Genomic DNA, 27624 nt, shown 5'->3' with positions numbered 1-27624 from the left:
GATTTAGCCGCTCTCTCGTCTCTGCACCTGCACTTCCCTGATGGGGTGTGGATGACTGAGAGCGACCCACTCCAAGACCCTCTAGGAACTTTACAAAGGTCGCAACATTGATTTTCAGAGATCAGTTGCATGAAAGAAGTGCTGATGAAACGTACTAATCGCATATCAGATAGGCACATTCGAACCAAGAAAGGTGGAAAAGGCTTTAGCTGAGATGGGGGCACTGAACTTGGGCTCCAGAATCTACCGGATAGTTTGCAGTCTTGAGCTCAGATCTGGTGTCTTTTCCCCTCCCTCCTCCCCTCCCCTCTCTCCTTTCCCCACCAATTCCTGTTTCCTGCTTGTCTGAAAAATGACTAAATTAACTGAGTGGTATTCATGGACTCTGGCCATATATAGAGCACCGTCCTGGGTATCTACTACCTGCAAAGCCCTCAATTGGACACCTATTGTGTGCAGTATGTACACACATTGGTGGGAGGAGGAGGTTAGGTGGGAGGAGGAGGCTAAGGCTGCAAATGGAAGAGGACAAATGTGAAGAAGTGCACGTAGCTCAATTATTTCCTCAGTGCCAAAAGTGGCTATAGGGTGGGGACCCTGGATTGGTAGACACCAATCTGGGAGGAAATGGGATACCAGGGTTTTGAAGCTGAGGAGCACTATGCTGTGGTGGATTTGGGGGGTTCCAGCCTGGAGGAGTTTCTGGAGGGTCAGCGAGCAAGCAAGCCTTACCCACCATTTTGCGTGGGCTGGGCTGAGTGCCGCCAAGGACACAGTTCAGGGACCGTGGTGGATGCAGCCAGATGGCTGCGGTAGGCGTGGCTTGGGGCTGCGGGTGCAGAGGAAGGGGGTGGGCAGTGATATATGGGTGTTGTAGTTGGCACGGCCGGGGTCCCGGGTGCCACGGTGGGAGTGGTGGAAGTTGCAGGTGACGCGGTGGGCGTGGTCAGGGGATGCAGGTGCTTCAGTGGGCTTGGTCTAGGGGCTGCGGGTACCTCGGTGGGGGTTTTTCACAGCACGGGGCTTGTTTTTTCTCTCCGGGTGGACACCTAGTCTGCCCTGGGACTCAGCCACGGCCCCTGTGGGAGCCCGGCCAAGCGCAGGACCAGCCACGGCAGCGTGTTCACCTTCCGGCCCCGGGGCAGGGACGGCTCGGCCACGGAGGCCTCGGAGGACGACGGCAGCTTTTCCGGGGAGAACGAAAGCCGCCAGGAGGCCTTGCGCCTGGCACAGATGGACAGGAACCTCAGCGTCCAGGACCTGGTGAGATCAGGACACACGTGTGTGTGTGTGTGTGTGTGTGTGTGTGCGCGCGCGCGCGCGCGCCCGCCCGCCCAGTGAGGAGGAGGAGGCATGGGTTCAAATGCCAAGCCCTCTTCCTGGCTAGGAAGCATTCTCCGAAAACCTAGTTGTGTCTACACGAACTAAACGCCGGGAGACACAGGCCAAACCCTCTACACGAGTCATTCCCTGGGAAGCTGGGGCTTGGATCCCCACCCCTCATCCCCGGGGACCCTCTGGCCTGGACTGAAGGTGGAGCATCAGTCCTGCCCTCCCGTGCCCTGTCCTGCCCTGCCCTGGACAGGATGGATGGGGTCAGCTGGGCCCCCGACGCAGAGTCAAACCCGGGTCATCCGGTCGGGGCCTCCCGCTGACCCGGGGCTCCTCTCTGCTCTGGTTCCCAGGCCGCCGTCGGAGCCCGGAGGAAGAACCGGCTGTCGGCCCAAACCTTGTCCCCGGACTACCTGGATGAACCCCTGCGGCTGCAGCGGGCCGTGAGCGTGGTCAGCGTCATCACCTCGGTGTTGGAAGGTAAGGAAGGTCTGGACCCAGAAGGAGGCTCCACCCTGCTCCCCGCTCCCAGCCCCCGGGGCCTAGGGTATTCCCCCACTGCTCCCCCGCCCCCCCCCTCCGTCCCCATTCATTCATTCAATCGTATTTATTGAGCGCTTACTGTGTCCAGAGCACTGTACTAAGCGCTTGGGAAGTACAAGTTGGCAACATATACAGACGGTCCCCACCCAACAGCGGGCTCACAGTCTAGAAGGGGGAGACAGACAACAAAACGAAACATATTCACAAAATAAAATAAATAGAATAGTAAATATGTACAAGTAAAATAGAGTAATAAAACAGTACAAACATATATACAGGTGCTGTGGGGAGGGGAAGGAGGTAGGGGCCAGGGGGGATGGGGGAGGGGGAGCGGAATGGGGGGCTCAGTCTGGGAAGGCCTAGACTGAACCCTCTCCGAGTGGGGGGGGCGGGCACCAGATGATGGGGCCAAGCCTCGTCTGTGAAATGGGGATTAAGACTGTGGGCCCCATGTGGGAACATGGGCTGTGCCAGACCCGGTTGGCTTGCATCCATCCCAGGATTTAGTACAGGCCCTGACCCACAGTAAGCACTTAACAAGTAGCATCTCAAAGTGACTGCAAAATCAGTCACTTTGCTGTGTGACCTTGGGCAAGTTATTTAACTTATCTGGGCCTCATCTTTAAAATGGGTATTGAGAGTGTGAGCCCCATGAGGGACAGGGATTGTGTCCGGCCTCATTAACTTGTGTCTACCCCAGCACTTAGAACAGTGCTGGGCACACAGTAAAGCGCTTAACAAGTACCGTAATGATTATTATTATTAGATGTCGGGGCCAGGCATCAGAGAGCGGGACTGGGAATCAGAGGGCAGGGCTGGGGCTCCGCAGCAAGGGGCAGGGCTAGGCAGAAGGGGGCAAGGTTGGGGCTGGCCGGCCCTGATGGAGGTCACCCCCAACCCCTGACCCCCAGAGCTGGAGGAGTCGGAGCAGCGCTGCCCGCCATGCCTGAGCCGCATGGCCAGCAAGTACCTTGTGTGGGACTGTGGGCCGCGCTGGCGGCGGTTCAAGCTGACGGTGCGGGCGGTGGTGACGGACCCCCTGGTGGAGCTGGCTGTCACCGGCTGCATCGTGCTCAACACGCTCTTCATGGCCATGGAGCACTACAAGATGACAGAGACGTTCAAGCTGCTGCTCCACGTCGGCAACCTGGTGAGTCCCTGCATCCCCCGAGTCTCCAAGTACCCGAGGCTTGAGCCCCCCAGCTTCTGCCCCTAGATCCCCGAACCTCTGAGCCCACGCCCCAGAACCTCCAAGTCCTTGAACCTTCCAGACCCCGAACCACTGAGCCTGGGCCCCTGAACCTCCGAGACCACAAACATTTGAGCCCGTGCCATTGAATCTCCAAATCCTCAAACATCCAAGACTCCAAACCTCTGAGCCCCCAAACCTCTGTTTCTATGCCCCCGAACCTCCAAGCTCCTGAGCCTCCGAGGCCCCAAACCTCTGTTTCCATGCCCCTGAACCTCCAAGCTCCTGAGCCTCCGAGGCCCCAAACCTCTGTTTCCATGCCCCTGAACCTCCAAGCTCCTGAGCCTCCAAGGCCTCAAACCTCTGTTTCTGTGCCCCTGAACCTCCAAGCTCCTGAGCCTCCGAGGCCCCAAACCTCTGTTTCCATGCTGCTGAACCTCCGAGGCCCCAAACCTCCTAGCCCATCCCCCTGAAGCTCCGAGCTCCTGAACCTCTGAGACCCCAAATGTCCAAGTCTGAGCCCCTGAACCTCTGAGCCCTGAACCTCCAAATCCCAGAACCTCTGAGTCCCCAAACTTCTGAGCCCCCGAAACTCTGAAGCCATGCCCCTGAACCTCCAAACCCCTGAAGCTCCAAGACCCCAACCTCCAAGCCCATGTCCCTGAACTTCCAAGTCCCTGAACCTCCAAGACCCCGAAACTCCAGGGCCCCAAGCCCTCCAAACACCCGAGGCCTGAATCCCACAGCCTCTGCCTCTAGAGCCACCAAACCTTGAGCCCCTGAACCCTTGAGGTTGGGAACCCCAGAGTTCTCAAACCCCTGCTCATCCTCGGTCCCAGACTGGGGCCTCTGCCACCTCTGTTTGAGGCCGGGCCAGGCCAGCTGGGAGGAGAAGTCGATATGTTTCCTCCAACATCCGGGCTCTTTGCCAGGTCTGGGAGAGCCGTAGCTAGACACTTACTCCTTCCCAGGGAACATGGGGGTGTCAACACTAGCCTCCTCATCCTCCTGATGTATCTCCATGATCTGATAATTGTGCTACATAAGCCTGTTAATACCAGCTTCCCCTCTAGATTGTAAGCTCATTGTGGGCAGGGAATGTGTCTATTATTTTGTTAAATCCTACTCTCCTAACGCTCAATACAGTGCTCTGCACACAGTAAATGCTCAATAAATACCATTTACTGACTGACTGACCAGATACGCCCACTTTGCCGCTGGGGCTGGTGGCCAGCCAGGGGCCCAGCCCGTAGGGGCCTGGGGAGGCCGGAGGGAGATGTGAGCACAGTTGCCCCAGCTGCGTCCTCTCTGCCCAGGTTTTTACCGGGATTTTCACGGCTGAAATGGTCTTCAAGGTCATCGCCCTGGACCCCTACTACTACTTCCAGACCAGCTGGAACATCTTTGACAGCATCATCGTGATCCTGAGCCTCATGGAGCTGGGGTTGCCCAAAAAGGGCAGCCTGTCCGTCCTGCGTTCCTTCCGCTTGGTAAGTCCATCTCTCCCTTCGTGCCCTCTCCATATTCCCTCCGTGCCTTCCCCAGCAGGAAACCCTGGCCGGTGGCTTGCGTGGTGCCCATGGGTGCCTATTGTGGTTTCTGGGCGCAACCGGTCAGGGGTGGGAAATGGTGAGGACATGGCATTCCTTGTCCTGCTCCCACAGATGCCCTGCCCCTTCCTCTGTATCCCACTAGCCGTCTATTAGCACTGCCCCCTACTAGTGGTCTTTTGGTACACTCTGTGTCATCTTTCTCCTCCAGAAAGCTTGTTGTGGGAAGGAAATGTGTCTAATTGTTATATTGTAGTCTCGTAAGCGCTTAGTACAGTGATGTGCACACGGTGAGCACTCAATAAATATGATTGAATGGTCCTCGTGATCGGGGTCTGGGGAGTAATGGGAGTGGGGTTTGGGACCTCTCTGGACAGGAGAGATATGGTCCAGCCATCTTGCTGGGAGATGAAGGCTGCCCTGTGTTGGGCCCCCGAAGTCCAGAACCCAGGTATAGGGGGGGACAGCGGCGGGCAGGCCACGGTGCTGGGCAGGGGCCTGATGGAAGGAATGTGCGGGGTCTGTGGGGCGATTGGGGTGTTGCTACCGCAGGGGTCTGTACAGGACCTGCAGAAGAGCAGCAATCACCATGGCTCTCCTACTTTGGTCCACCCGACCCGCCTTGTGGAGGGCTCCCCTGGTCCCAGCGCTCAGAGCCTGGGCCTATGCGGGAGCAGCCCAGGGACTGTCTGGACTTCGATTTTGCCCACAGCTGAGGGTCTTCAAACTGGCCAAGTCATGGCCGACGCTCAACACCCTGATCAAGATCATCGGGAACTCGGTGGGGGCTCTGGGGAACCTGACTCTGGTGCTGGCCATCATCGTCTTCATCTTCGCTGTGGTCGGCATGCAGCTGTTCGGGAATTCCTTCAACAACTGCACCAAGACCAACGTCACTCAGTGCAACAGGGAGAATTCCCGGCGCTGGCACATGGCGACTTCTTCCACTCCTTCCTCATCGTATTCCGCATCCTGTGCGGCGAGTGGATTGAGAACATGTGGGAATGCATGGAGAAGGCCCAAAAACCCTTGTGCCTAATCATCTTCTTGCTTGTCATGGTCATCGGCAACCTGGTGGTGAGATGGTGCTTGAGGTGGGGGAGGGGCCAAGGGAAGGAGAGAGGGAGGAATGGAGAGGGAACAGGTGGGAGGAGGGAGAGAGAAGAGGAAGGAGGGAGAAGGGGAGGGGGAAGAGGGAAAGGGGAGGGCAGGGGGTGTGAGAGGAAACAGGGTGGGAGTTGGGTAGAAGGGAGGGAGAAAGGGTGGAGAATGGAGAGCAGGAAGGAGGGGAGGGAAAGAAGCAAAGGGAAGGTTAGGAAAGTGGGAGTCTCCCCTGTAGACTTTAAGACCCCTGTGGGGTAGTGTACTTTCCCAACTGCTTAGTAAAAGTGCTCTGTGCATAGTAAGTGCTCAATAAATCCCATTGATTGGTTCATGGAAGGAGGAAAGGGGGACGATGAGGTGGAGCGGTTGCAGAGGCTGGGTAGTTCTTGGGGATGTGTGTGCCCCCCTCCCCCCCCTCCAGGTGCTAAACCTGTTCATTGCGCTGCTGCTCAACTCGTTCAGCGCGGACAACCTGCTGGCCCCCGAGGAAGACAGCGAGCTAAACAACCTGCACGTGGCGCTGGCCCGGGTGCGGGCCGCTGTGTGGCGGGGAAGTCGGATCGTGCTTGAACGTTCTCAGGGGCCTTCTGCAAGCTCCCTAGGCTGGGGGCCGAGAGAGCCGGCCCCACCAAGCCCGGCAGCCCCCCAATCACCTGGGGCCTGAGTCTTTTGGAGTTCAGGGAAGGACGGGAAGGCCGGTGGCGGGACGGGCCCCCAATTGGGGAAGTGCGGCAGTGGACGTCCTGTTGGGGAGGTGGATGGTTTTGTTGTCTGGCCCTGGCCTGGTCGTCCACGGTGCCCATCGCAGAGGCAGAGTCCGACATTGAAGATGGGGAGGACGAGGGCGACAGCCAAGATCGTCACAGTGCCAACTCCCCTCCTGCTTCACCCAGGCCGGTGAGTCTCCTCCATCTTGGCCACTGAGATGGAGATTGGGGTGGCTCGGGGCAGATGAGATTGCCCCATTGCCTAGCCCTCCCTCTGCTACTCCCCACCGTATCCACTTCCTCTTCCACCGCCTGTGGCTGTCAAGGGGAGAGGCCTCCAGGGAATTCATTCATTCAGTAGTATTTATTGAGCGTTTACAGGGAATGTAGTGTGCAGGGGGCAGTGTCAAAGGGAGGGGTATTCTTAGTGTGCCATCTCAGGACTGGGGTGTCAAGGAGGAAGGGCCTTGGGGGGTGGTATTTGAGGTTGTCCTTTGCCAAAGGGCTCCTAGAGGGTGTGGACTCCAGAGAGGATGACGTCTTGTTGCCCTGGTTGTCGACGATCCAGTTGTTTCCAGGCCTGAGCCCCCTGTGCCTACCCGACTTACCCCAACCCCTCCAAGAGCCCTGGTGGGCTGACTCCCAGGAGTCCCGGGTCTCCCGGACCCATGCACAGTTAGTATTCCTTCCCGCTAGGACGCTGAGCCTGAGGAAAGAGTAGCACTCCCTGAGGGACACTGGACATCAAACCACAGGTCCCCATACCCCTCTCAAGACCAGGCTTTGACCATGGACAAAGAGTGGACAGCCAAGGTTTCCCAGCCAAACTCCACGGAGGTAACGCTGGAGCCTCCCAATCCTGCAGCTTCTGCGCTGGAGCCTCCTGCACCCTGAGCTCCTTCATGTCTCTGCCTTCCCGCCGATCTTGGGAGTCACAGGGCTGCCGTCCACTGTGGCCTCAGCCCGGGGCTTGAAGCCGAGGAGGAGGACTTGGGCGGGGCGAGGGGACGGTGAAACCTCTGGGGAAGCATGTGCAGAAACCGGTTGAACCCTGGGTGCTTGCTGGATGGGTCCCTCTGTCAGGCCTCAGACCTTCTGTGATCCCGGGGTCGTGCCCGTGTCTGCAAAAGGTACAAACAAAAGGTACCAGGCCCAACCGGCTCTGTCAGGCGTTTCCTGAGGAGGGGGCTTGTGGGGAGACCGAGTCACAGGATGAAGTGGCTGGAATGGTACAGTGCTGAATGGGATTTCCTGTTCTGGCCCGGACCTGGCCAGAACTTCCCTAACTGAGACTGCAGGGGAATGGCTTGTTGAGGGTGGGGGTGGGGTGGGGGACGAGGCAGTTTGGGGGCCGGGAGCCACAAGTAATCCCCCCACCTCCATGAGTCTGAAATCCTGGGCTTCCAGCCCATGCTGTGGCCCTCAACCTGCCAAGGCCTTAGCTCTGCAGCCACTGCCAGGTTAGGTGTATGGTGCCTCTGCTCGTATCTGGGGGGTGGGGGAAGGGCAGGGGGAGAAGAAACTGGAGGGTCTGGGCAGGGGTGGGGGGCCACCTCTGAAACAGCCTCCCACAAAGGGCAGAATAGAGACTTAAGGTGCGGAAGTAGCTGTTTGGCTAGTCGCTGACCTGGTAGAGGAGCAAACTGGGTCCCAGCATCCCAGGGCTCTGCCAAGGGACCTGAACTGCTGATTCTTCCAGGCCTCTCCCCCCGCCCCTCCCCCCACTAGCAGGGCAGAGCCAGGCCCAGCAGCCCAGGCTCCAGCCATCAAATGGGCCCTATCTAGGTAAACCACGCCCAACCTCCCCCCAAGGTCTCTCAGTTGTTTCTCAGTTCTTGTGACAAAGTCCCCACCCTTTCCCACATCTGAAGACAAGGGTGTTGGCAAAAGGCAGATTCCAGATGTGTGGGCCCCGGCCCTGCTGGGCCAGTGGACCTAGTCTCTCCTCTGGGGCCAGAGTGCCCAGTGTGCTGGTCTGAGACTGGACTTGGAACTGATCCAGGACTGACCTGGGGCTAGCCTGGTGTTGGCTTGGTGGTGACCTGTGGCTGGGCATGGTTCTGGCCTGGTGTTGTCTTGGTGCTGGTCCAGGGCTGGGCTTGGTGCTGATCCAGGGCTGGGTTTGTGACTGGCCTGATGTTGGCTCAGTGCTGACCCAAGCTTGTGCTTGAACTTGGGTCTGGCCTGCTGGTAGCCCTGAGGCTGACCTGGGGCAGGGCTTGGTTTAGGCTTGGTGCTGATCTGGAACTGGACTTGGTGCTGACCCAAGACTGACCTGGGGTATGCTTGGTCCCAGCTGACCTGAGATTGACCCAGAGCTGCCTTTTTGTCCCCACTGCCGCAGCCAGGAGTGGGGAGGGGTTCCCTGTGGGACCAGAGGGCTTTCCGGGTAAATGGTGATTAAGAGCAATCGCCCCGTTTGAGGGCATTATCGAGTCGATCCATCATGGTCGCTGGAAGCAGCCGCCCCTAATTGAATCCATCTGGAGCCATTAGAGTCCGGGAGTTGCTGGAAAGCGGAAGAGCCACTCCAGCCTGGCTGGGGCCAAGAGAGCTGGGAGAAGGATGCTGGGTGGGCTATCGGTGCCTGGCCCTCCCCACACCTCCATGGCAGCATCGGGAGGCAGCTCTGGGCCGGGGGGCACCTGGCTGGGCTCTGGTGGCTGAAATGGCCCTTGATCCCTAGGGAGGCCAGGCCCGGACCCCCCCTGGGTGGGCGTGTGGGTGGGTGGGTGGTTCTGGGGTCCGGGAGTGGTTCCAGGCTGTGCCTGGCACCCCAGGAGGGCACACACCGGTGACTCGGTGGGTTTTTCTCCCGGGCAGAAACTCGACGACACCAGCAGTTCGGAGGGCAGCACAGTAGTTGTCCCGGATGCAGAGGAGTTAGTCAAGCAGATCGCCGAGCTGGCAGAAGTGTTGGAGGAGCCAGAGGACTGCTGCACTGAAGGTGAACTGCCACTCGGGGGTCCCACTAACCACCCTATCGCCCAAAGGGCCATACATGGGAGCAGTTAGTGAGATCCGGTGTCTCCAGAGTCCAGATGGAAGGTAGCAGGGGAGGGGACGCAGGTTAACAGCCCCAGAGGTAGTGTGGCCTAGTGGATAGAGCATGGACCTGGGACTCAGAAGGACTTGGGTTCTGATCCCGGCTCCGCCACTTGTCTGATGTGTGACCATGGGCCAGTCACGTCCCTTCTGTGGGTCTCATTTCCCTCATCTGTAAAATGGGGATTAGGACTGTGAGCCCTATATGGGACAGGGACTGTGTTCAACCTGATTTGCTTGTATCCACTCCAACGCTTAGTTCAGTGCCTAGCACATAGTAAGCGCTTAATGGATACCATAATTACTATTATTTATTATCCCCGCAGTCCTCGGGGCAGGTGCCAGGACTCCTGTGGGGAGGGGTCGTGGACAAGGGCCCCGGCCTTGAGTGAGGCTGACCAGTGGCTGACCCCCACCCTCCCTGGCCCACGGGGAAACTGCAGGATTTGGGAAGGCACCTGGTCACTCCTAGATACCTTGTTAGGTCCTCACCCCTCACCCCTCCCCCTCCAGCACTTGTGTCCATGTCTTTCGCTCTGCTACTTTTCCTACCTGCCACTTTTTTAAACATCTGTCTTCCTCAGCTCTTTTAGGGCAGGGGTCGTTTCTACCAGCCGCATTGTATTCTCCCAAGTGCTTAGGATAGTGTTTGCACACAAAAGGCGCTCTATAAGCGTCATTGGTCGATTGAGTGATTGCACTTCCCCAGGCTGCCGCAGCCGCTTCCCCTGCTGCGTAGGAGACCCCAGCTCCCGGGCCAGCCTCCTCTGGTGGCGCCTGAGGAAGACCTGCTTCCTGGTGGTTGAGCACAGCTGGTTTGAGAGCTTCATCATCTTCATGATCCTGCTGAGCAGTGGCGCCCTGGTGCGGGCAAGGGGGCAAGGGCATGGGGGTGGATGGTGGGTTGGGGACTTGTGGGTGCCAGGGCTAGCCAGTGGTCCTGTTCTTGGGCCCCTCGGGCTGTGCTGGACCCTCGCGCCATATGGCCTCCGGGCAACAGGTCAGCTGAGGGGCCCGGCCCCGTCTCCCGGTGGTGCAGGCATTTGAAGACATTTACCTGGAAGGGAGGCAAACCGTGAAAGCTGTGCTGGAGTACGCTGACCTGCTCTTCACATACATCTTCGTCCTGGAGATGCTGCTCAAGTGGGTGGCCTATGGCTTCCAGAAGTACTTCACCAATGCCTGGTGCTGGCTGGACTTCCTCATAGTGGACGTGAGTCCTGCCTGCCCACCCACTGCACTGGGGAGCCGGCTGTTGGGTGTGGGGATGGCTTGAGGAGAGGCTGGACTTCCTCATCACGGATGTGAGTCCCACTGCACTGGGTCCGGCCACAGGCTGGGGGATGGAGCTGGGAGAGGCTGGACTTCCTCATCTCGGACATGAGTCCTGCCTGCCTGCCGTGTTAGGGCCGACTACAGGATGGGGACAGCATGGGGAGAGGCTGGAGCCTGCCCTGGAGTTGGGGATCGGGTGGAGAGGTGCTGGAGCCTACCCTGGAATTGGGGACAAGGTGGGGAGAGGCTGGACTATCCCATAGTGTATGTGAGTCCTGTCAGGACTCCAGTACTGATCCTCAGAGCCTCAGACCTGGGTGCAGTTGGGAGAACTCTGATCTTCAGCTCAACTCTAGACTCTGAACTGTAAGGTCGTTGTGGACAGGGGACGTGTCTACCAACTCTGTTACTCTGCACTCTCCCAAGTGCTTTGTACGGTGCTCTGCACACAGTAAGTGCTCAAAAAATATGATTGATTGACACTGACATTGACCCCAATCCTCACACTGACTCTCAGTCTTTGACTTTTGACCTTGTCAAAGATGCACAGTTCTTGGTGCTTGACAGTGACTTACCTTTTGATGTCTGGCACCAGGGCAGGCTCCACTGACTCCTTAGCTCAGCACCGTGTGGGCTGCGGGGATGGGTGAGGCCGTGGTCGGTATACTAGGGCAAGGGGTGTCCAGGGTGCTGCCCTCGGCTGCCTAGAGGGGAGGGGGATTAGAGATCCGGGAGTGCCACTGGGCAGGGCAGGGCAGGGCAGGCAGTGACCCCTCACCCTAGCTGGCCTTCATGGTGAAATGTCTCTGGCCATGAAGTAACCTGCTGCCTTGTGAACCCATCTAGGTGTCTCTGATCAGCCTGGTGGCCAACGCTCTGGACTACTCCGAGATAGGTCCGATCAAGTCTCTCAGGACACTCCGTGCCCTGCGGCCCCTTAGGGCTCTGTCCCGCTTTGAGGGGATGAGGGTAAGATGGCCTGCATGTGGAGGTCCCTATGAGTGTGGCTGTATGTGTGAGAACAGGTCTTCCCTAACTAAGCCCAAATTTCCTTTTTGCCCATGGCCTTCTGTGTCATCCTTGCATTTGGATTTACATCCTTTATTCACCCCACCCTCAGCCCCACAGTACTTATGTCCATAGCAATAATTTATTTATTTATAATAATATCTGAATCCTCCTCTAGACTGTAAGCTTGTTGTGGACAGGGAACATGTCTACCAACCCCATTATACTGTACTCTCCTATACACTTACTACAGTGCTCTGCACAGAGTAAGCACTCAATAAATAGGTTGATTGATTGAACATGTATGTGTCTGGGTGTGCATGCCCTTGTGTGTGTATATCCATATATTTCCCTTTCTCTATGTCCATATCTGTGTCTCTGTGAATCCCACTGTGTGTGCAAGCCCCTCTATGTGTGCGTGAGTCCCTCTATGTGTGCCTCCCCCTGTGTTCACATGAGTCCTGTGTGTGTGTCTGTAATGAGTCTTTCTGGGTATGGGTACACGTGTGCAAGAGTGAGGGTTTCAGGGGCTTCCAGGTGCAGTGGGGCAGGGTGGGGGGAGGCAGCGGTCCCTCCCAGGACCTCTCCCTGTCCTTTTGGAGTCCAGGTGGTGGTGGACGCCCTGGTGGGGGCCATCCCATCCATCATGAACGTGCTGCTGGTCTGCCTCATCTTCTGGCTTATCTTCAGCATCATGGGAGTCAACCTGTTCGCCGGCAAGTTCGGACGCTGCATCAACCAGACGGGGGACAACTGGGAAAGCCCCTTGGACTCTTCCCTCGTCAACAACAAGAGCGAGTGTGAGGGGCTAAACGCCACAGGTGACCTCAAGTGGATCCAGGTCAGAGTCAACTTTGACAACGTGGGACTGGGCTACCTCGCCCTCCTGCAGGTGGTGAGTTCCCATCTGATCCGTTGGAGGAGGGTCGACTGTTGGGTGGGGCAGATGTCAATGTTTAGCACAGAGTAGTCCCTAGCCCTCTGGGATGGTGGCCAGGAGCTCCAGGGAGGCCCCAGTCAATTGATAGTATTTACTGTTTGCCTTCTGTGGGCAGAGCACTGTACTGAGCATTTAGGAGAGTGCAACAGAGTCATTAGGCCCAATTCCTGCCCTGGAGGAACTTCTAGCCTAGCAAGGTGGCAGTTAGAAATCAACCGACGGCACGATAACAGGGATTTTTGCCTGGCACCCAAGGTCCGTTGGTTTCTCCGAAATGGACACTGAGCTTGAGGCATCCTCCCAGAGAACACTGGAAACCTCAGGTGAAGCAGCAGGAATAGAGAGAATGAACAAAAATGAGGTTTTGCGATTCACTAATCTCAATCCTTCTTTGCCCAAGGGAAATGGAATTGACCCTGCTTCCAAGTGTAAGAGTAATGAGGAGAGGGAGGAACAGGGAAGTGGGGTAGAAAGAGGGGAGGGAGAGAGAAGGAGGAGACAAGAGGGCAGAAATTTTTTTGTATTGCTTTGTTTTTTAAAATTTTATGGCACTTGTTACTGTACCTATTGTGTCCTGGGTACTGTACCAAGTTCTGGGGTAGGTAAATGATTATCAGGTAGGACACAGTTCCTGCCCCACATGGGTCTTGTAATCTAAGTTGGAGGGAGAAGGATTTAATCCCTATTTTGCAGATGAGGTAACTGTGGCACAGAGAAGTTAAGTGACTTGCCCAAGGTCACACAGCAAACAAGTGGCGGAACCAGGATTAGAACCCCGCTCCTCTGACTCCCAGGCCCGGGCTCTTTCCACTAGGCAATCCTGCTTCCCCAAGTTGGGAGGGGAGGGGAGGGCTGGGGAGGGAGAGGACAGAGGGGGAAAATGGGGTGGGGGGAGGGGCAGCAGTGCCATGGGAATGGGTAAGGCCCAGTAGCAGAGCCTGGCCATGTCTGGCCTCAGTGTCCAACATGGAGGAGAAGCATGGTCTGGGACTTGGACCTGGAAACCAAGCTGGGCAGGCTGAGGCCAGGGCAGTGAAGGGCCCATCTTGTTCAGTGGGCATTGGTCTGGGTCCCTGACAACCACAAGTCTCTCCCCTCCACGTCGGGTGCCAAGTCAGTGCAGAGTGCGTGGGTGGCTCTTGGGAACTCCAGGTGTGGGTGGTCCCAGGCAGAGTTGGCAATGCCAGCCACCCATCCTGGGGTGGCCTCCTGGCTGGACGGCTACCTCGGTGGCATGGGGTGACCGACCCTCTATTTGCAGGCGACGTTCAAAGGCTGGATGGACATCATGTATGCTGCAGTGGATTCCCGCAAGGTGAGGCCGGACACAGGAGCGGGCATTCAAGTGGGGCATTATAGTCAGATGCAGTGAAGGGCACTGGAGTTGGACATGAAAGCTGGGCCCTGGAACCTGGCCCAGGAGTGAGGCGGTGAAGGGCACTGGAGGCAGACATGGAAGCTGGGCCCTGGAGCCGGGTCTGGGAGCGAGCACTGGATCAGCTGTGGCTGCTGGCTTTTGGCTGGGGTGGTTCCACCAGCCTTTGTCTTGGCTTCCAGGAGGAAGAGCAGCCTATTTGGGAGGTCAACCTCTACATGTACCTCTACTTCGTCATTTTCATCATCTTTGGCGGCTTCTTCACACTCAACCTCTTTGTTGGTGTCATCATTGACAACTTCAACCAGCAGAAGAAAAAGATATGTGTCTGGGAGGGGCAAATGAATTGAGGGTGTCCAATCACAGAAGGCAGGCTTGGGGCCAGGGGCTGCAGGGGAGGGTGTCCTCTCTTCAGGGGACAAGCCTAGGGCCGGAAGGAGAGGGGCAGCTGGCACTGAGCTCTGGGGCAGAAACCCTGGTTTGGGCTCTTTCCAGCCCACCCAGAAGACAGATGGGGCATGGGCCCTCCCCAAGGTGGGCAGGGGAGTTGAGCACCAAGGGGTTGGTCCCCGGATTGGTTGACGGGTGAGTATTCCCATCCTGCACCTAGGGGGCCAAGATATCTTCATGACGGAGGAGCAGAAGAAGTATTACAATGCCATGAAGAAGCTCGGCTCCAAGAAGCCTCAGAAGCCCATTCCCCGGCCGCTGGTGAGAGCCAGTTGGGAGGTGCAGTTCTGGAATCAGACCCTGGGACCCCAAGACCTTCCTACTCCTAGGAACCCTGGGTCCTCAGTAGGTGGGACCTCCAGACCACATGGAGGCATGGGGAAGTTGCTGTAAACCTTAAACCCACACACCCTGCCTTTCACCGGCTGTCCCCCGACCCCTGCCCAAGAAGCTGTCAGTCAATCATATGTATTGAGTGCTTATTGTGTGCAGAGCACTGTATTAAGCTCTTGGGAGAGTACAATATAACAGACACATTCCCTGTGCACAAAGAGTTTATAGCAGTTTTGGCTTGGAGCTAGTGGGCTGGGAGGGAGAACAGAATGGTTTTTAGGTTCTTTGCTGGTAGCGTAAGTAGTAATAATAATAATAATAATAATAAAAGTGGTATTTGTTAAGTGCTTATTATGTGCCACACACTGTACTAAGTACCATGGTAGATATAAGATAATCTCTGTCCTTCCCTAGCCTCTCAGACTAAGAAGGAGGGAGAATAGGAATTTAATCCCTATTTTACAGATGAGGAAATTAAGGCTCAGTGAAGACCCTAGGTCACACAGCAGGCAAATGATGGACCTAGGATTAGAATCCAGGTCTTCTGATTTCCAGGCCCATGCTCTTTCCACTAGGCCACACTGCTTCTGATTCTCCAAGGCTGGCCAAATGTCCCAGTGGGAGCAGGGTGAGGTTGGGGGCGAAGTCTCTGGCTGTGTCCAGCCTACTCCCGGAAGGTACTCACTTGGCCCATCCTCATCCCTCAGAACAAGTACCAGGGGTTCCTGTTTGACATCGTCACCAATCAGGCCTTTGATGTCACCATCATGGTCCTCATCTGCCTCAACATGGTGACCATGATGGTGGAGACAGATGACCAGAGTGAAGGGAAGACCAACATCCTCGCCAAGATCAACCTGCTCTTCGTAGCCATCTTCACCGCCGAGTGTTTGGTCAAGATGGTTGCTCTGCGCCACTACTACTTCACCAACGGCTGGAATGTGTTTGATTTGATCGTCGTGGTCCTTTCCATCGGCAGTAAGTGATGCTCGCTGCCAGGCTCTGCGGTCCCAAGGACTAGTAGATGAGGGGGAAAATAAATCTCTTCAGTATATATCAGCATTAACAGTCTGTGCTGGGCATCTCCTGTGTACAGAGGACTATGCTGGGTGTATACTAAGTGCTGAACTCTGTCCCAGTTGCCCACGGTGCTATACGGGAAACCTACAGCAATGTCTACACCCAGTAGGGGATTAAGGCGTTGCTCTGCTCATACTAGGTGCCCAGTACAGCATTCTGTTTGTGTTAGGCACCCAGTACAGCACTCTGTATGTGGTATGCAAACAATACAGGGTTAGGCACACAGGTTCTCAATACCACCAATTGCTTGATTGATTGATGGATTGATTCATACCCCCTTCTACTTACCACAGCCCAAGGCAGGGCGCTGGCTGGTCATCAAGAGTTTTTCTGGCGTGGCCTAGGGCCCTCCTGTGCCGACAGCCCAGCCCCCACTCCTGAAGCCCTAACCCAGACAGACAGACCCTTCCAGGAAAGGAAGGGAGGGAGGGAGGGAGGAGCCATCTCCAAGGCTGCCAATCCTCTTCCTCTGCCTTCCCCTCTTGGGGCTGAGCAGATCCCAGCTGAGCCTTTGCTGTTGCTATCACCAAGATGTTCATTATCAGCCCCATTAAGTATTGATAATTGTGCTTTGGATGCTGTCTGCAAGTTAATAATATATCAGGCTCCCACAGTCTCTCTCCCAGGGGCCTGGGATTCAGCACTGCATCTTAGTGCTGGTGTTTTCAAATCCCAAATTGGTACCCTCAGCTAGGCTGGAAGTAGTTTGCCTTAAGTCCTCTCCTCCCCTGCCCCTGAGAACCTGAGAAGAGGGGTGTGAGGTGAATGGGGGCATCTGTCCCCATGGGGAGTTAAAAAGCAGGAAATGCCAGCCAGTCAAGAGAACTTGGGGAGATCCATGGACAAGCATTCGTGCTGGGTCACTGCGGGGAGAGTCCGGGATGGAGAATGAAGGCCAGAGCATTGGATGACCAATGCCGAGTCACTAGGGGAGTGTCGGGGAAGGAGAGAGGAGAATCAGGGGTGTCGAATGGTCTGTGCTGGGTCTCTGGGGGAGAGTTGGGTTCAGAGAGAGGAGAGTCGGGTGTCAGGTGATCCGTGCTGATTCACTGTGGGGAGAGTCAGGGGTGTTGGATGGATTGTGCTGGATCGCTGTGAGAAGGGAGAGTCAGGGTTGTTGGATGGTCTGTGCTGGGTCCCCGGGGGAGAGTCAGGAGTGTTGAATTGTCCATATTGGGTCACTGGGAAAGTCAGGAGTGTTGGGTGGTCCGTGCTGGGGTGCTTTGGGAGAATTAGGGATGGAGGGGGGAGAGTCGGGGCAGAGAGGGGAAACAGCTCTGGCTGTCCAAGGCCCTGGCAGGATTCAACTGAGACCTTCCCTTCCCCCTTCCCCAGATGCGAACTAGTGGGCAGGGTGGCAGAAGGATGCCAGGACTCATCTGAACAGGGGCCGAGGGTCAGAGGAAGGTTGGCCTGTTGTTCAGAGCAGGCAGGATGTTGCTCTGCCCGCATGATCATATGCAGGGCAGGTTCAATCCAGGGTTCCCAGATTCCAGTCCTCAGATGGCAGAGCCTTGATCTCTAGAGAATGGCTTCTATGAAGCACAGTGGCGGGTGGCTGGTCAGTCCCCGTGGGGCTGGTCAGGGGGTGGTCAGTTCCTCATGGGGCTGGCTGGGCCATGGCCAGTCTCCAAGGGGCTGACCTTTCCCCCAGCCCAGGGGGTGTCCAGGGCCCAGGCAGTTGTGGGCCCAGTGAATGGAAGCAGCATTGGCCCAGGCTGGGAAGCAGTGGCCCAGGCCAGCTGTGGCCCCTCTGTTGTGGGTGGTAGTGCCTATTGGCTAGCAGTTGCTGAAAGTGCCTCTGGCACTGAACTTCCCATCCTGCCCCTTCTAAACTGTAAGCCCGTTGTTGGGTAGGGACCGTCTCTAATATGTTGCCGATTTGTACTTCCCCAGCGCATAGTACAGTGCTCTGCACACAGTAAGCGCTCAATAAATATGATTGAATGAATGAATTAATGCCCCACCGATCCCTCCACCACTCAGGCAAGCAGGCCTGTGCCTCAGGGCACTTCAGAGAGGGGCAGCTGGCAGTGAGCCCAACAAAACAGAGAGGAGCCACCAGCCAGCCCAAGCCATTGCCCCCGCCCCCCCCCCGCCCCCCCCCCCCCCCCCCCCCCCCGCTAAGACCTGGGTGGTTTCCCTTGCACCATCCCAAGAGAGAGGTCCAGGAAGACTGGCCAGTGCCCCCCTTATCCAGGAAGCTGTCCCCAGGCCGGATCACCCCCATCGATACCCTAGCACATGCAGATGCGTTGGATTCCGAGCCACCCAGGACACCCAGGGTCCCTGGAAGCCTAGTCTGCGTTAAGTGAATCTCACTCGGTGGCCCTGAAGCTGGCACCATGTGCACTGCATGCATGCATGCAAACAGTTCTTCTGATACCCCACTGTGGCCCGTTTCCAGGCAGGAACCAGTTGTGAGGGCAACCTTCTTTTGTCTGGGTTCAGTGCAGTCAGCACCCTCCCTCACTTGATCATTTTGGCAATCTTACTATTACTAATAAATAATAATAATTATGGTAGTTGTAAAGTGCTCACTGTGTGTCAAGCACTGTTCTAAGCCCTGAGGTAGAAACAAATTAATCAGGTTGGACACAGTCCCTGTCCCACACTGGCCCACACTCTGAATCCCCATTTTTTACAGATGAGGGAACTCAGGCACAGAGAAGTCAAGTGATTTGCCCAAGGTCACATAGCAGATAAATGATGGAGCCAGAATTAGAACCCATGACCTTCTGACTCCCAGGCTCGTACTCCATCTACTAGACCATGGTGCTTCTCTCCTACACTCTTCCATCACAGTTAGGTCCCTAGTTCCTCCAGTGCCTACTGTTGGAAAACAACTGTGTATGTTTGTCCCCACCTTAGACTGTTAACTCCTTAAGCGCATGGAGCATGCCATTTATTTCACCTGTGCCCTCCCAAGTATTGACCACAGAGCACTAAAAGCTGTGACAGAATTCTGTGCCTTAGGCAGTAAACTGGCCAAATGGTGGACAGTGGTACACAAGGAAATAGAGTACCAGTGTGGCCTAGTGGAAAGAGCACAGGCCTTCAAGTCAGAGGACCTGGGTTCTAATTCTGGCTCTGCCATTAGTCCAATACGTGACCTTGGACAAATCACTTTATCTATGCCTCAGTTACAGCATCTGTAAAATAGGGATTAAGAGTTTGAGCCCCATGCAGGACATGGACAGTATCCAACTTGGTTATCATGTATCTACCTCAGCACAGTGCCAGTGCCAGGCACTTAGTAAGTGCTTCACAAATACCATAAAAAGAAAAAAGAAACAAAAAGGCTAGAATGTCCCTTGGGAGACTGTCCAACAGAGTGTCGGGGCAGAGTGATATTAGGCCACAGACCAAACATTGTCTCCAGAGCCATATTGTTGTCCAGCTTTCTCTATGGCTGGGAAGCCCACACCCAACACAGGTTCCTCATCCAGCTCCTGGAGAAATGCCATCAACATCATTTAAGGGCCATGCTTAACATCCATTGCTGAGACAAGAACACAAACGGTGAAGTTTTGGAACATCTTCAGTTACTGGACATCAGAGAGAGCAACTCTCACCTTAACCCAGCTCCACTTGGTAAGGCATAGAAGGAGAAGGAGCGACAGCAGGGCTCCGGCCGGCTGCTGTATGGAGAGTCAAAACTGGAAAACCAAAAGACAGGAGGCCAGAGGAAACATCTAAAGGAAATGGGAAAACAAAGCTTCAGACAATCCTGAATCCCAACGGAAAACTGGAAGTCAGCTGCCGAGGACAGGCTGGCACGGCACGCAGCACAGCTCTCTGGAAAGGAGCGGTTCTTTTTGAGCAAAGCAGTCCTAAGGAACGAAAGACAGGGAAGCAGCCACAGGCTCAGCAATCGCTGAATGTGACAACGCACAGTGTGATCAGGAAAATAGATCCAGCATTGCCCTTTTCAGACACACACACACACACACACACACACACACACACACACACACACACACACACACTCTCTCTCTCTCTCTCTCTCTCTCTCTCTCTCTCTCATAGGGGAATATCACTATTAGTGATACCTTCTACGAATACAAAGAAACTTTCCCAAGTGCTCAGTACAGAGCTCTGCATATGCTAGGGGCCTGGTACCCATACATACTGCTGGTTGATTCATGAAAGATCAATCAATCAATGGTATTTAGTGAATGCTTACTGTATGCAGACCACTATACTGTTTGTGAGAGTACAATTCAGTAGAGTTGGTAGACACAATCCCGGTCCATCATGAGCTTACAGTGTAGAAGGAGAGAAAGACTAAAATAAATCACAGATAGGTGATATGGGGGAGTTTTGGGGATGAGTACATAAATGCTGTGGGGCTGGAGGTGGGGAGAATATCAAGTGCTTAAGAGGTGGAGATCCGAGTGCATAGATAATGGCAGGAAGGGCATGCGGGTAGGGGAAATGGCTTAATCAGGAAAGGCTTCTGTGTCGAGATGGGACTTTAGGAGGGATTTGAAGGGGGAGAGAGTGGTTTTCTGTCAGATATTAAGGGAGAGGGAGTTCCAGGCCAGAGGAAGGGGCTGGGCAAGGGGTTTGCAATGAATGAGATGAGGTCAAGATACAAAGTAGATTGGCATTAAAGGAGCAAAGTGTGTGGATAGCACATCAGTGAGCTAAGGAAGGAGGAGTGGAAGATCTGGTTGAGTGCCCCAAAGCCAATGGTAAGGAGTTTCTGTTTGATGCAGAGGTGGATAGGCAACTATTGGAAATTTTTGAAGATTGAGAGGGGAGATGAGGAGTGAATTTTTTAAAAACAATGACCCGGGTAGCAGAGTGAATTATGGACTGGAGTGAGGAGAGACAGGAGGCAGGGAGGTCAGCGAGGAGGGTGATGCAGTTGTCAGTCAGTCAATAAATCGATCAAGGATATTTATTGAGCACTTACTGTGTGCTCTGCACGCAAAAATACTTGGGAGAGTACCTTATAATAGAGTTGGTAGGCAAGTTCCCTGCCCACAACTGGCTTACAGTCCAGAGGAAGTGACGTATAACTTCTTGGTTTAGCGTGATAGAAGTTTGGATGGAGAGGAAGGAATGAATTCTAGAGATGTTATGAAGGAAGCACCAACAGATTTGGTGACAAACGGAATGTGCCTATTGAATGAGAGAGATGAATCAAGGATAACACCTTGTTATGGACTTGTGAGACAGGGAGGTTGGGGCGTTGTCCAGTGTTGGGAAATTCTTGAGGAGGGCCGGGTTTGGGTGGGAAGATGAGGATCTCTTTTTCAGACATGATGAGTTTATGAGAGCATCTGGGTGATGAGTTTGCATCATTTGTGTGTAGAATCTGGCATTTGGGGTGAATCACTCATTAAATTCTGTCTTCCCCCTTCACAGGCCTTGTACTTTCTCGTATCATTAAAAGCCTTGAAAATTATTTCTCCCCCACACTCTTCCGGGTTATCCGCTTGGCTCGCATCGGTCGCATCCTGAGGTTGGTCCGTGCAGCCAAGGGCATCCGCACCCTCCTCTTCGCCCTGATGATGTCGCTGCCGGCCCTGTTCAACATCGGCCTGCTGCTCTTCCTGGTCATGTTCATCTACTCCATCTTCGGCATGGCCAACTTCGCCAACGTCAAGTGGGATAAGGGCATCGACGACATGTTCAACTTCCAGACGTTTGCCAACAGCATGCTCTGCCTCTTCCAGATCACCACGTCAGCCGGCTGGGATGGTCTTCTGAACCCCATCCTTAGCACAGGACCCCCTTTCTGCAACCCGAACATCAGAACCCACAACCGCTCCTTCAGTGACTGTGGCAGCCCTGCCATCGGGATTGGGTACTTTGTCAGCTACATCATCATCTCCTTCCTTATTGTGGTGAACATGTACATCGCCGTAATCCTGGAGAACTTTAGCGTGGCCACGGAGGAGAGCACCGAGCCGCTGAGCGAGGATGACTTTGACATGTTCTATGAGGTCTGGGAGAAGTTCGACCCCGAGGCCTCACAGTTCATCCAGTTCACAGTCCTGTCGGACTTTGCTGACACCCTGCCTGAGCCCTTGCGCATTCCCAAGCCCAACCAGAATAAGCTGATGATGATGGACCTGCCGATGGTGAGCGGAGACCGGATCCACTGCATGGACATCCTGTTTGCCTTCACTAAGCGTGTGCTGGGAGAGTCAGGCGAGATGGATACCCTGAAGATCCAGATGGAGGACAAGTTCATGGTGGCCAACCCAAGCAAGGTGTCCTATGAGCCCATTGCCACAACTCTGAGGCTGAAGCAGGAGGAGGTGTCAGCTGTGGTCATCCAGCGGGCATTCCGTAGCCACTTGTTGCAGCAGGCGATGAGGCGAGGTCCCACGATGCCTGGCCTCGGAGGCTGGAAGGAGGGGGAAGGAGAGGAGGAGGAAGAGCCAGCGGCGCTGGAGCAGTCCACCTCCTCCTTGTCCTTCCCCCCATCCTATGACAGCGTCACCCGGGGTCTGAGTGAGGCTGGACAGCCTGGTTCCAGGTTCGAGCCGCACTTTCGGGCCTCGTCTGGAGCCTCAGCCTTCTCGGGACAAGATCCAGAGTCCTCCGATGACCTGGGCCCAAGCCAGGAGCCCACTGCCCTCTCGGGACACAATGTGGAATCGACTGATCTTGTGGGACATGACCTGAAGTGCCCCCTCACCCCAGGACACCACCAGAGCCTCCGCTGAGCACCATGTCTGAGCTCCGCTCCCTCTGGACCCGCTCAGGGAGTGCCTGGTGCTGTGGGCCGGCACCTCTCACCACTTCCCCTCCCACCTTGGACTCTGATCTGAGTTTCTTCTTGAACTGGAAACTTGGTGGGGGGGCCGGATGGGACTGGACAGAGCTGGGCCGGGAGCTTTCCTGCCTGCCGGTTCATTCGCCACCCTCTGTAGAGCTGAGAGCTTTGCCCACGCGGTTGCATGCTAAGAACGGGGTTGCTGGGGGCACTGTGACCCAATCGGATGTGGCAGCTGATGCCCAGCGTTCAGAACCCCATTAAAGTGACTCTTTTTCAAGGGGCACTAGCTGCCTGGGCCCAGAGAGTGGTTAAGTACCCCCTCCACCCACTCACACACATATACATTGGGAAGCCAAATGCTGCTGCTCTTTTCTCGGCTCTTGCCCCTTCCTGAGAGTCTAGATATAGACATGGCCGTTGTTAATAATAACTGTGGTATTTGTTCAGCGCCTACTATGTACCAGGCACTGTACTAAGTGCTGGGGTGGATACAAGCAAATTGGATTGGACACAGTTCCTGTCCCATGTGGGGCTCACAGTCTCAATCCCCATTTTACAGATGAGGTAACTGAGACACAGAGAAGTGAAGTGACTTGCTCAGGGCCACACAACAGACAAATGTTGCCAGGCCCCTGCCCAGGTGACTCCTGCCCTTATGAGTTCCTCCCCACACACAGCCCGTGCTGCTAGGGAATGTGGCCAGGGGATGGATGAGGATGGTGGCTTCTGTCCCTTCTGGGGACCCCTCCCCCTAGGTGACAGGACATAGGGCACCCCATGCCTGAAAGGACCTCTGTGACACCCCTCCTGTACTTGAGTCCCACTGGGATCAGCCCCCTTACATGGTGGAGGGTCGTGGGGGATTCAGGGGGTCTGGCATCCATCCCCAGTAGGTGCCATGGCTGGGGCATGTTGGGGTTTGTGGTGACACGATGATCCCCCACAGCTCAGGCAAGCTGTGGTGTCCCCAGGACAAGGGACAGAGGGCTCCAGGGGAGTAGGGTGATGGGGGCTATCTGGCTTTTCAGGGCAAGAGCAGAGCAGCCCCAGGGCAAGGGATCAGATTGAGTATGACTTGGCCAGGAGCTCAAGGTGGCTCCATGCCCAGGGTCTCCCCAAGCCCCATTGACTTCTTGCTAGGCCCAGAAATATCAGGCACTGAGAGCTACAGGCCAGGGGGTGGGATGGGCTGGTGGTCTGGGTAAAGCCACCCTCTCACCCTCTACACCACTGATCCTCCACCCTTCTCCGCAACTGCCAGGAATTTTCCCGGTTTACCCTCCAGGACTCCTCCCTTCCAGTGGCCCCAGCCCCTCTTCCACATCTCTGGACTCCACTCCCAGCTCGATCCCAAGCCAGCCTCCCCCACAGAGCAGACTTCCCATCCCCGGAAGTCCTGCCCACCCGAGCTCTTCGGAGAGGGCCCTGAATACAGTTCCTGGCTCAGCCCCGGGGTGTTTCAGCTTTGCCTCTGCGGCCATGCCGGGCACAGCCAATGTAAAAAGGTAGTACACAGACCACCGGTCATTTCCGAGATTCAGTGCTGGGGCCGCGACTGGCACTGGGCATCGGAGGAGACCCCTACAGGTCAGAGACAAGCTTTCAGGGCCAAAGACAGGTCCCGTCTCAGAAACAGGGTACTGGACCCAGAGATACTTCCCAGGCAAAGACTCCCAGGATCAGAGATGCTAAAAACCACCCGTTCCCCAAGGGAACCTGTCGGAGGCCCTTCCTTCTTCCCAGTTTTTTCCTCTCCCCCTTCCACTCCTGCTGTTCGGTCAGTCGGGGGATGGGGGGGAGGGGGGCTGGGGAAAGAGGGTGTAGTGACTACCAGCAGACCAGGAGCTCAAGGCTGTGACCCAGGGGGGCTGGAGTGACAGCTTGCGGCTCCGGGAGCCAGTCGGCGGCCCCAGGGGAGTATCAGGGGCCCCCAAACCTTCATTGTGATCCCCAAAGAGAGATTTCCCTCCTTCGCATCCCTGACTTTCTTGGGGCAAGTCTCAGGCCTGGAGCTTTGGAAACTGATGCTGACCCACAGGAGGACGGGACCACCCCTCTCCTTCCCTGAAGGCAGGCCCCCGACGGACAGACCCCCGCCCACAGATACTAGAGGGACGGCCCCCTTTACCCCGGCATCAGATCCCCTAAGGACATCCCTCACCCAGTAGGCAGACACCCGATGGACTGACCCCCTCCCACAGACACGCGACGGAAACCACCCCCCTGGCAGATTGACAGACCAATGGATGGACTCCCACCCACAAACACCCGACGGACGGATCCCTCCTCCGCTACCCGGCAGGGATACACCCAACGGACAGACCCCTTTTCCTCGCCTCGTGCCAGTAGGCAGACACTTGATGGGCAGATTCATTCACTCATTCAGTGGCATTTATTGAGCCCTTACTGTGTGCAAAGCACAGTACTAAACTCTTGGGAAAATACAGTATAACAATAAATGGACATATTCCCTGTCCACAACGTGCTTACAGTCTAGAGGGGGTCCCGGCCCCCGGCATGCAGACAGCCGGAGGATGGACGGCCATCCACAAACACCCTTAGGACAGACACCCCCACCCTCCACGGCCATCAAACCCCTGACGGACACTCCCCAAAGCGGGCAGACACCCGACGGACGGATCCCCGTCCACAGACACCCGACAGAGACTGCCCTCCCTGCCCCCCAGCCCCCCAGATGGGCAGACGTCCCGACAGACGGGCTTCCTGGCAGAAAGGGCAGCGTTGGACAGTTTGACTGACACTCCGCCGACGCAGCGGCTCTCCTTTTTCTGGCGGGGGTCGCGGGGGTGGGGGGAGGGGCTGGGGTCCCCCAGGAAGCTAGGAGGATGTATTTATTCGCTTGAACTCACTCCCCCTCCCCCGGCGGAAGCCCTGGCCTCTCTTCCCTCCCAGGGCCCCCGCCTCCGACAGGTAGACGCTTCCGCGCCCGAGGGGAATAAATAGCTCCCGCCCCCGGACACGGAGGATAAAGAACCTCAAAATCCTGCACTTGGCGGGTGTCGAGCAGATTGCCCCATTAGAGCTTGGCGCGCCTCGACGCTTTTGTGCCTCTTCGAGCCGCCGCGGCCGCCGGTGACTCACTTCCGCCGCCGACCGAGGGCGGCCCCGCTACTCCGCTGCCCCCTAAACCGCAGCCCCCCATCTCGCTGCCCCATTGTCTCTCTATTCCGCTTCTCCTCCAGCCGCCCCCCCTCCCCCACAACCCGCTCCCTACGCAGTGGAAAGGGCACGGGTTTTGGAGCCAGGGGTCACGGGTTCGAATCCCAGCTCCGCCACATGTCTGCCGTGTGACCTTGGGCAAGTCACTTAACTTCTCTGAGCCTCAGTTACCTCATCTGTAAAATGGGGATTAAGACTGTGAACCCCACATGGGACAACCTGATCACTTTGTATCCCCCCCAGCGCTTAGAACAGTGCTTTGCACATAGTAAGCGCTTAACAAATGCCAACATTATTATTATTTTCGCTGCTCTACTGCCCCATTCACGTTCATTAACACAAATGGTCCCCATTCTGTTTCTCCAGAAAGCAGCCCGGACTCCGGCCGGACAGATCCCCCATCCCCTCAGGTCGCACGGGTCCCCCAACTCCTCCTGCCGGACAGGTCCTCCATTCTCCTCCCCCCCCATCCCTCCCTCCGGCCTGACAGATTCCCTCATCTTCTCCGGCCGGACGGGTCCCCCACCCCCAGGCCCGACAGGCCCCCCCATGTCCTCCAGCCGGATAATAATAACAGCATTAATAATAATGATGATGCCTTTTGTTAAGCCCTTAGTATGCGCGGGCTCTGTACTGAGCTCTGGGGTAGATACAAACAAATCGGGTTGCACACAGTCCCTGTTCCATGTGAGGCTCACAAATTCAATCCCCATTTTTCAGATGAGGGTACTGAGGCCCCGAGAAGTAAAGTGACTTGACCAAGGTCACACAGTAGACAAGTGGCAAAGCCGGGATTAGAACCCATTACCTTCTGATTTCCATACCCATGCTGTACCCACTAGGCCATGCTGTTTCTCCATAGGTTCCTCATCCCCTCAGGCCACACATTCATTCTCCCCCCCCTCCCCCCCCCAACGGCCGGACAGGGTCCCCCATCCCCTTCCCTTGGGCCCAAGGAGAAGCTCTAGAAGCAAGTTTCTGAGTTACTCCGCCTCTAGGGGGCGCTAATGAGCCTGGCTCATTAACCATCCTCCGTGGTTATTATTATTATTGTATTTGTTAAGTGCTTACTATGTGCCAAGCACTGTTCTAAGCAGTAGGGTAGATACAGGGTAATCAGATTGTCCCACATGGGGCTCACAGTCTCAATCCCCATTTTACAGATGAGGTAACTGAGGCTCAGAAAAGTTACGTGGCTTGCCCAAGGTCACACAGCAGACAAGTGGCAGAGCCGAGATTAAAACCCATGTCCTCTGAATCCCAAACCCATGCTCTTTCCACTGAGCCACACGTTTCCAAGGGTAATAATAATGATGATGGTATTAAGTGCTTACTATGTGTCAGGCACTGTCCTCCCTTCAAGGCCCTACTGAGAGCTCACCTCCAGGAGGCCTTCCCAGACTGAGCCCCCTCCTTCCACTCCCCCTCACCCCCCCTCCATCCCCCCGTCTTACCTCCTTCCCTTCCCCACAGCACCTGTATATATGTATATATGTTTGTACATATTTATAACTCTATTTATTTATTTTACTTGTATATATCTATTCTATTTATTTTATTTTGTTAATATGTTTGGTTTTGTTCTCTGTCTCCCCCTTCTAGACTGTGAGCCCACTGTTGGGTAGGGACTGTCTCTATATGTTGCCAACTTGTACTTCCCAAGCGCTTAGTACAGTGCTCTGCACACAGTAAGCGCTCAATAAATACGATTGATTGATTGATTGATTGGGGTGAATACAGGTAAATCAAGTTGGACACAGTCCCTGTCTCCATG

At 55.7% G+C, this 27624-nt stretch overlaps 1 protein-coding gene across 1 annotated transcript in view; it reads left to right on the top strand.

The window, feature by feature from the left end:
• SCN10A (sodium voltage-gated channel alpha subunit 10) overlaps window positions 1–22704 on the top strand; it is a 31712-nt gene extending 9008 nt beyond the window's left edge. The window contains 18 exon segments of the mRNA XM_038755441.1: window positions 1054–1263; window positions 1686–1812; window positions 2787–3025; window positions 4381–4554; window positions 5327–5546; window positions 5549–5691; window positions 6140–6261; window positions 6321–6615; window positions 9249–9372; window positions 10180–10334; window positions 10510–10683; window positions 11592–11714; window positions 12361–12648; window positions 13955–14008; window positions 14251–14388; window positions 14675–14779; window positions 15559–15829; window positions 21308–22704. Of these exon segments, the coding sequence (XP_038611369.1) occupies window positions 1054–1263; window positions 1686–1812; window positions 2787–3025; window positions 4381–4554; window positions 5327–5546; window positions 5549–5691; window positions 6140–6261; window positions 6321–6615; window positions 9249–9372; window positions 10180–10334; window positions 10510–10683; window positions 11592–11714; window positions 12361–12648; window positions 13955–14008; window positions 14251–14388; window positions 14675–14779; window positions 15559–15829; window positions 21308–22617 (4272 nt within the window). The 3' untranslated portion in view covers window positions 22618–22704.
• Window positions 22705–27624: the final 4920 nt, after the last annotated feature.

Source organism: Tachyglossus aculeatus, chromosome 13, assembly GCF_015852505.1.
Source record: "Tachyglossus aculeatus isolate mTacAcu1 chromosome 13, mTacAcu1.pri, whole genome shotgun sequence".
Classification (NCBI taxonomy): domain Eukaryota; kingdom Metazoa; phylum Chordata; class Mammalia; order Monotremata; family Tachyglossidae; genus Tachyglossus; species Tachyglossus aculeatus.
Note: the sequence above shows the minus strand (reverse complement) of the source record. Positions and strands in the feature narration are given on the sequence as shown.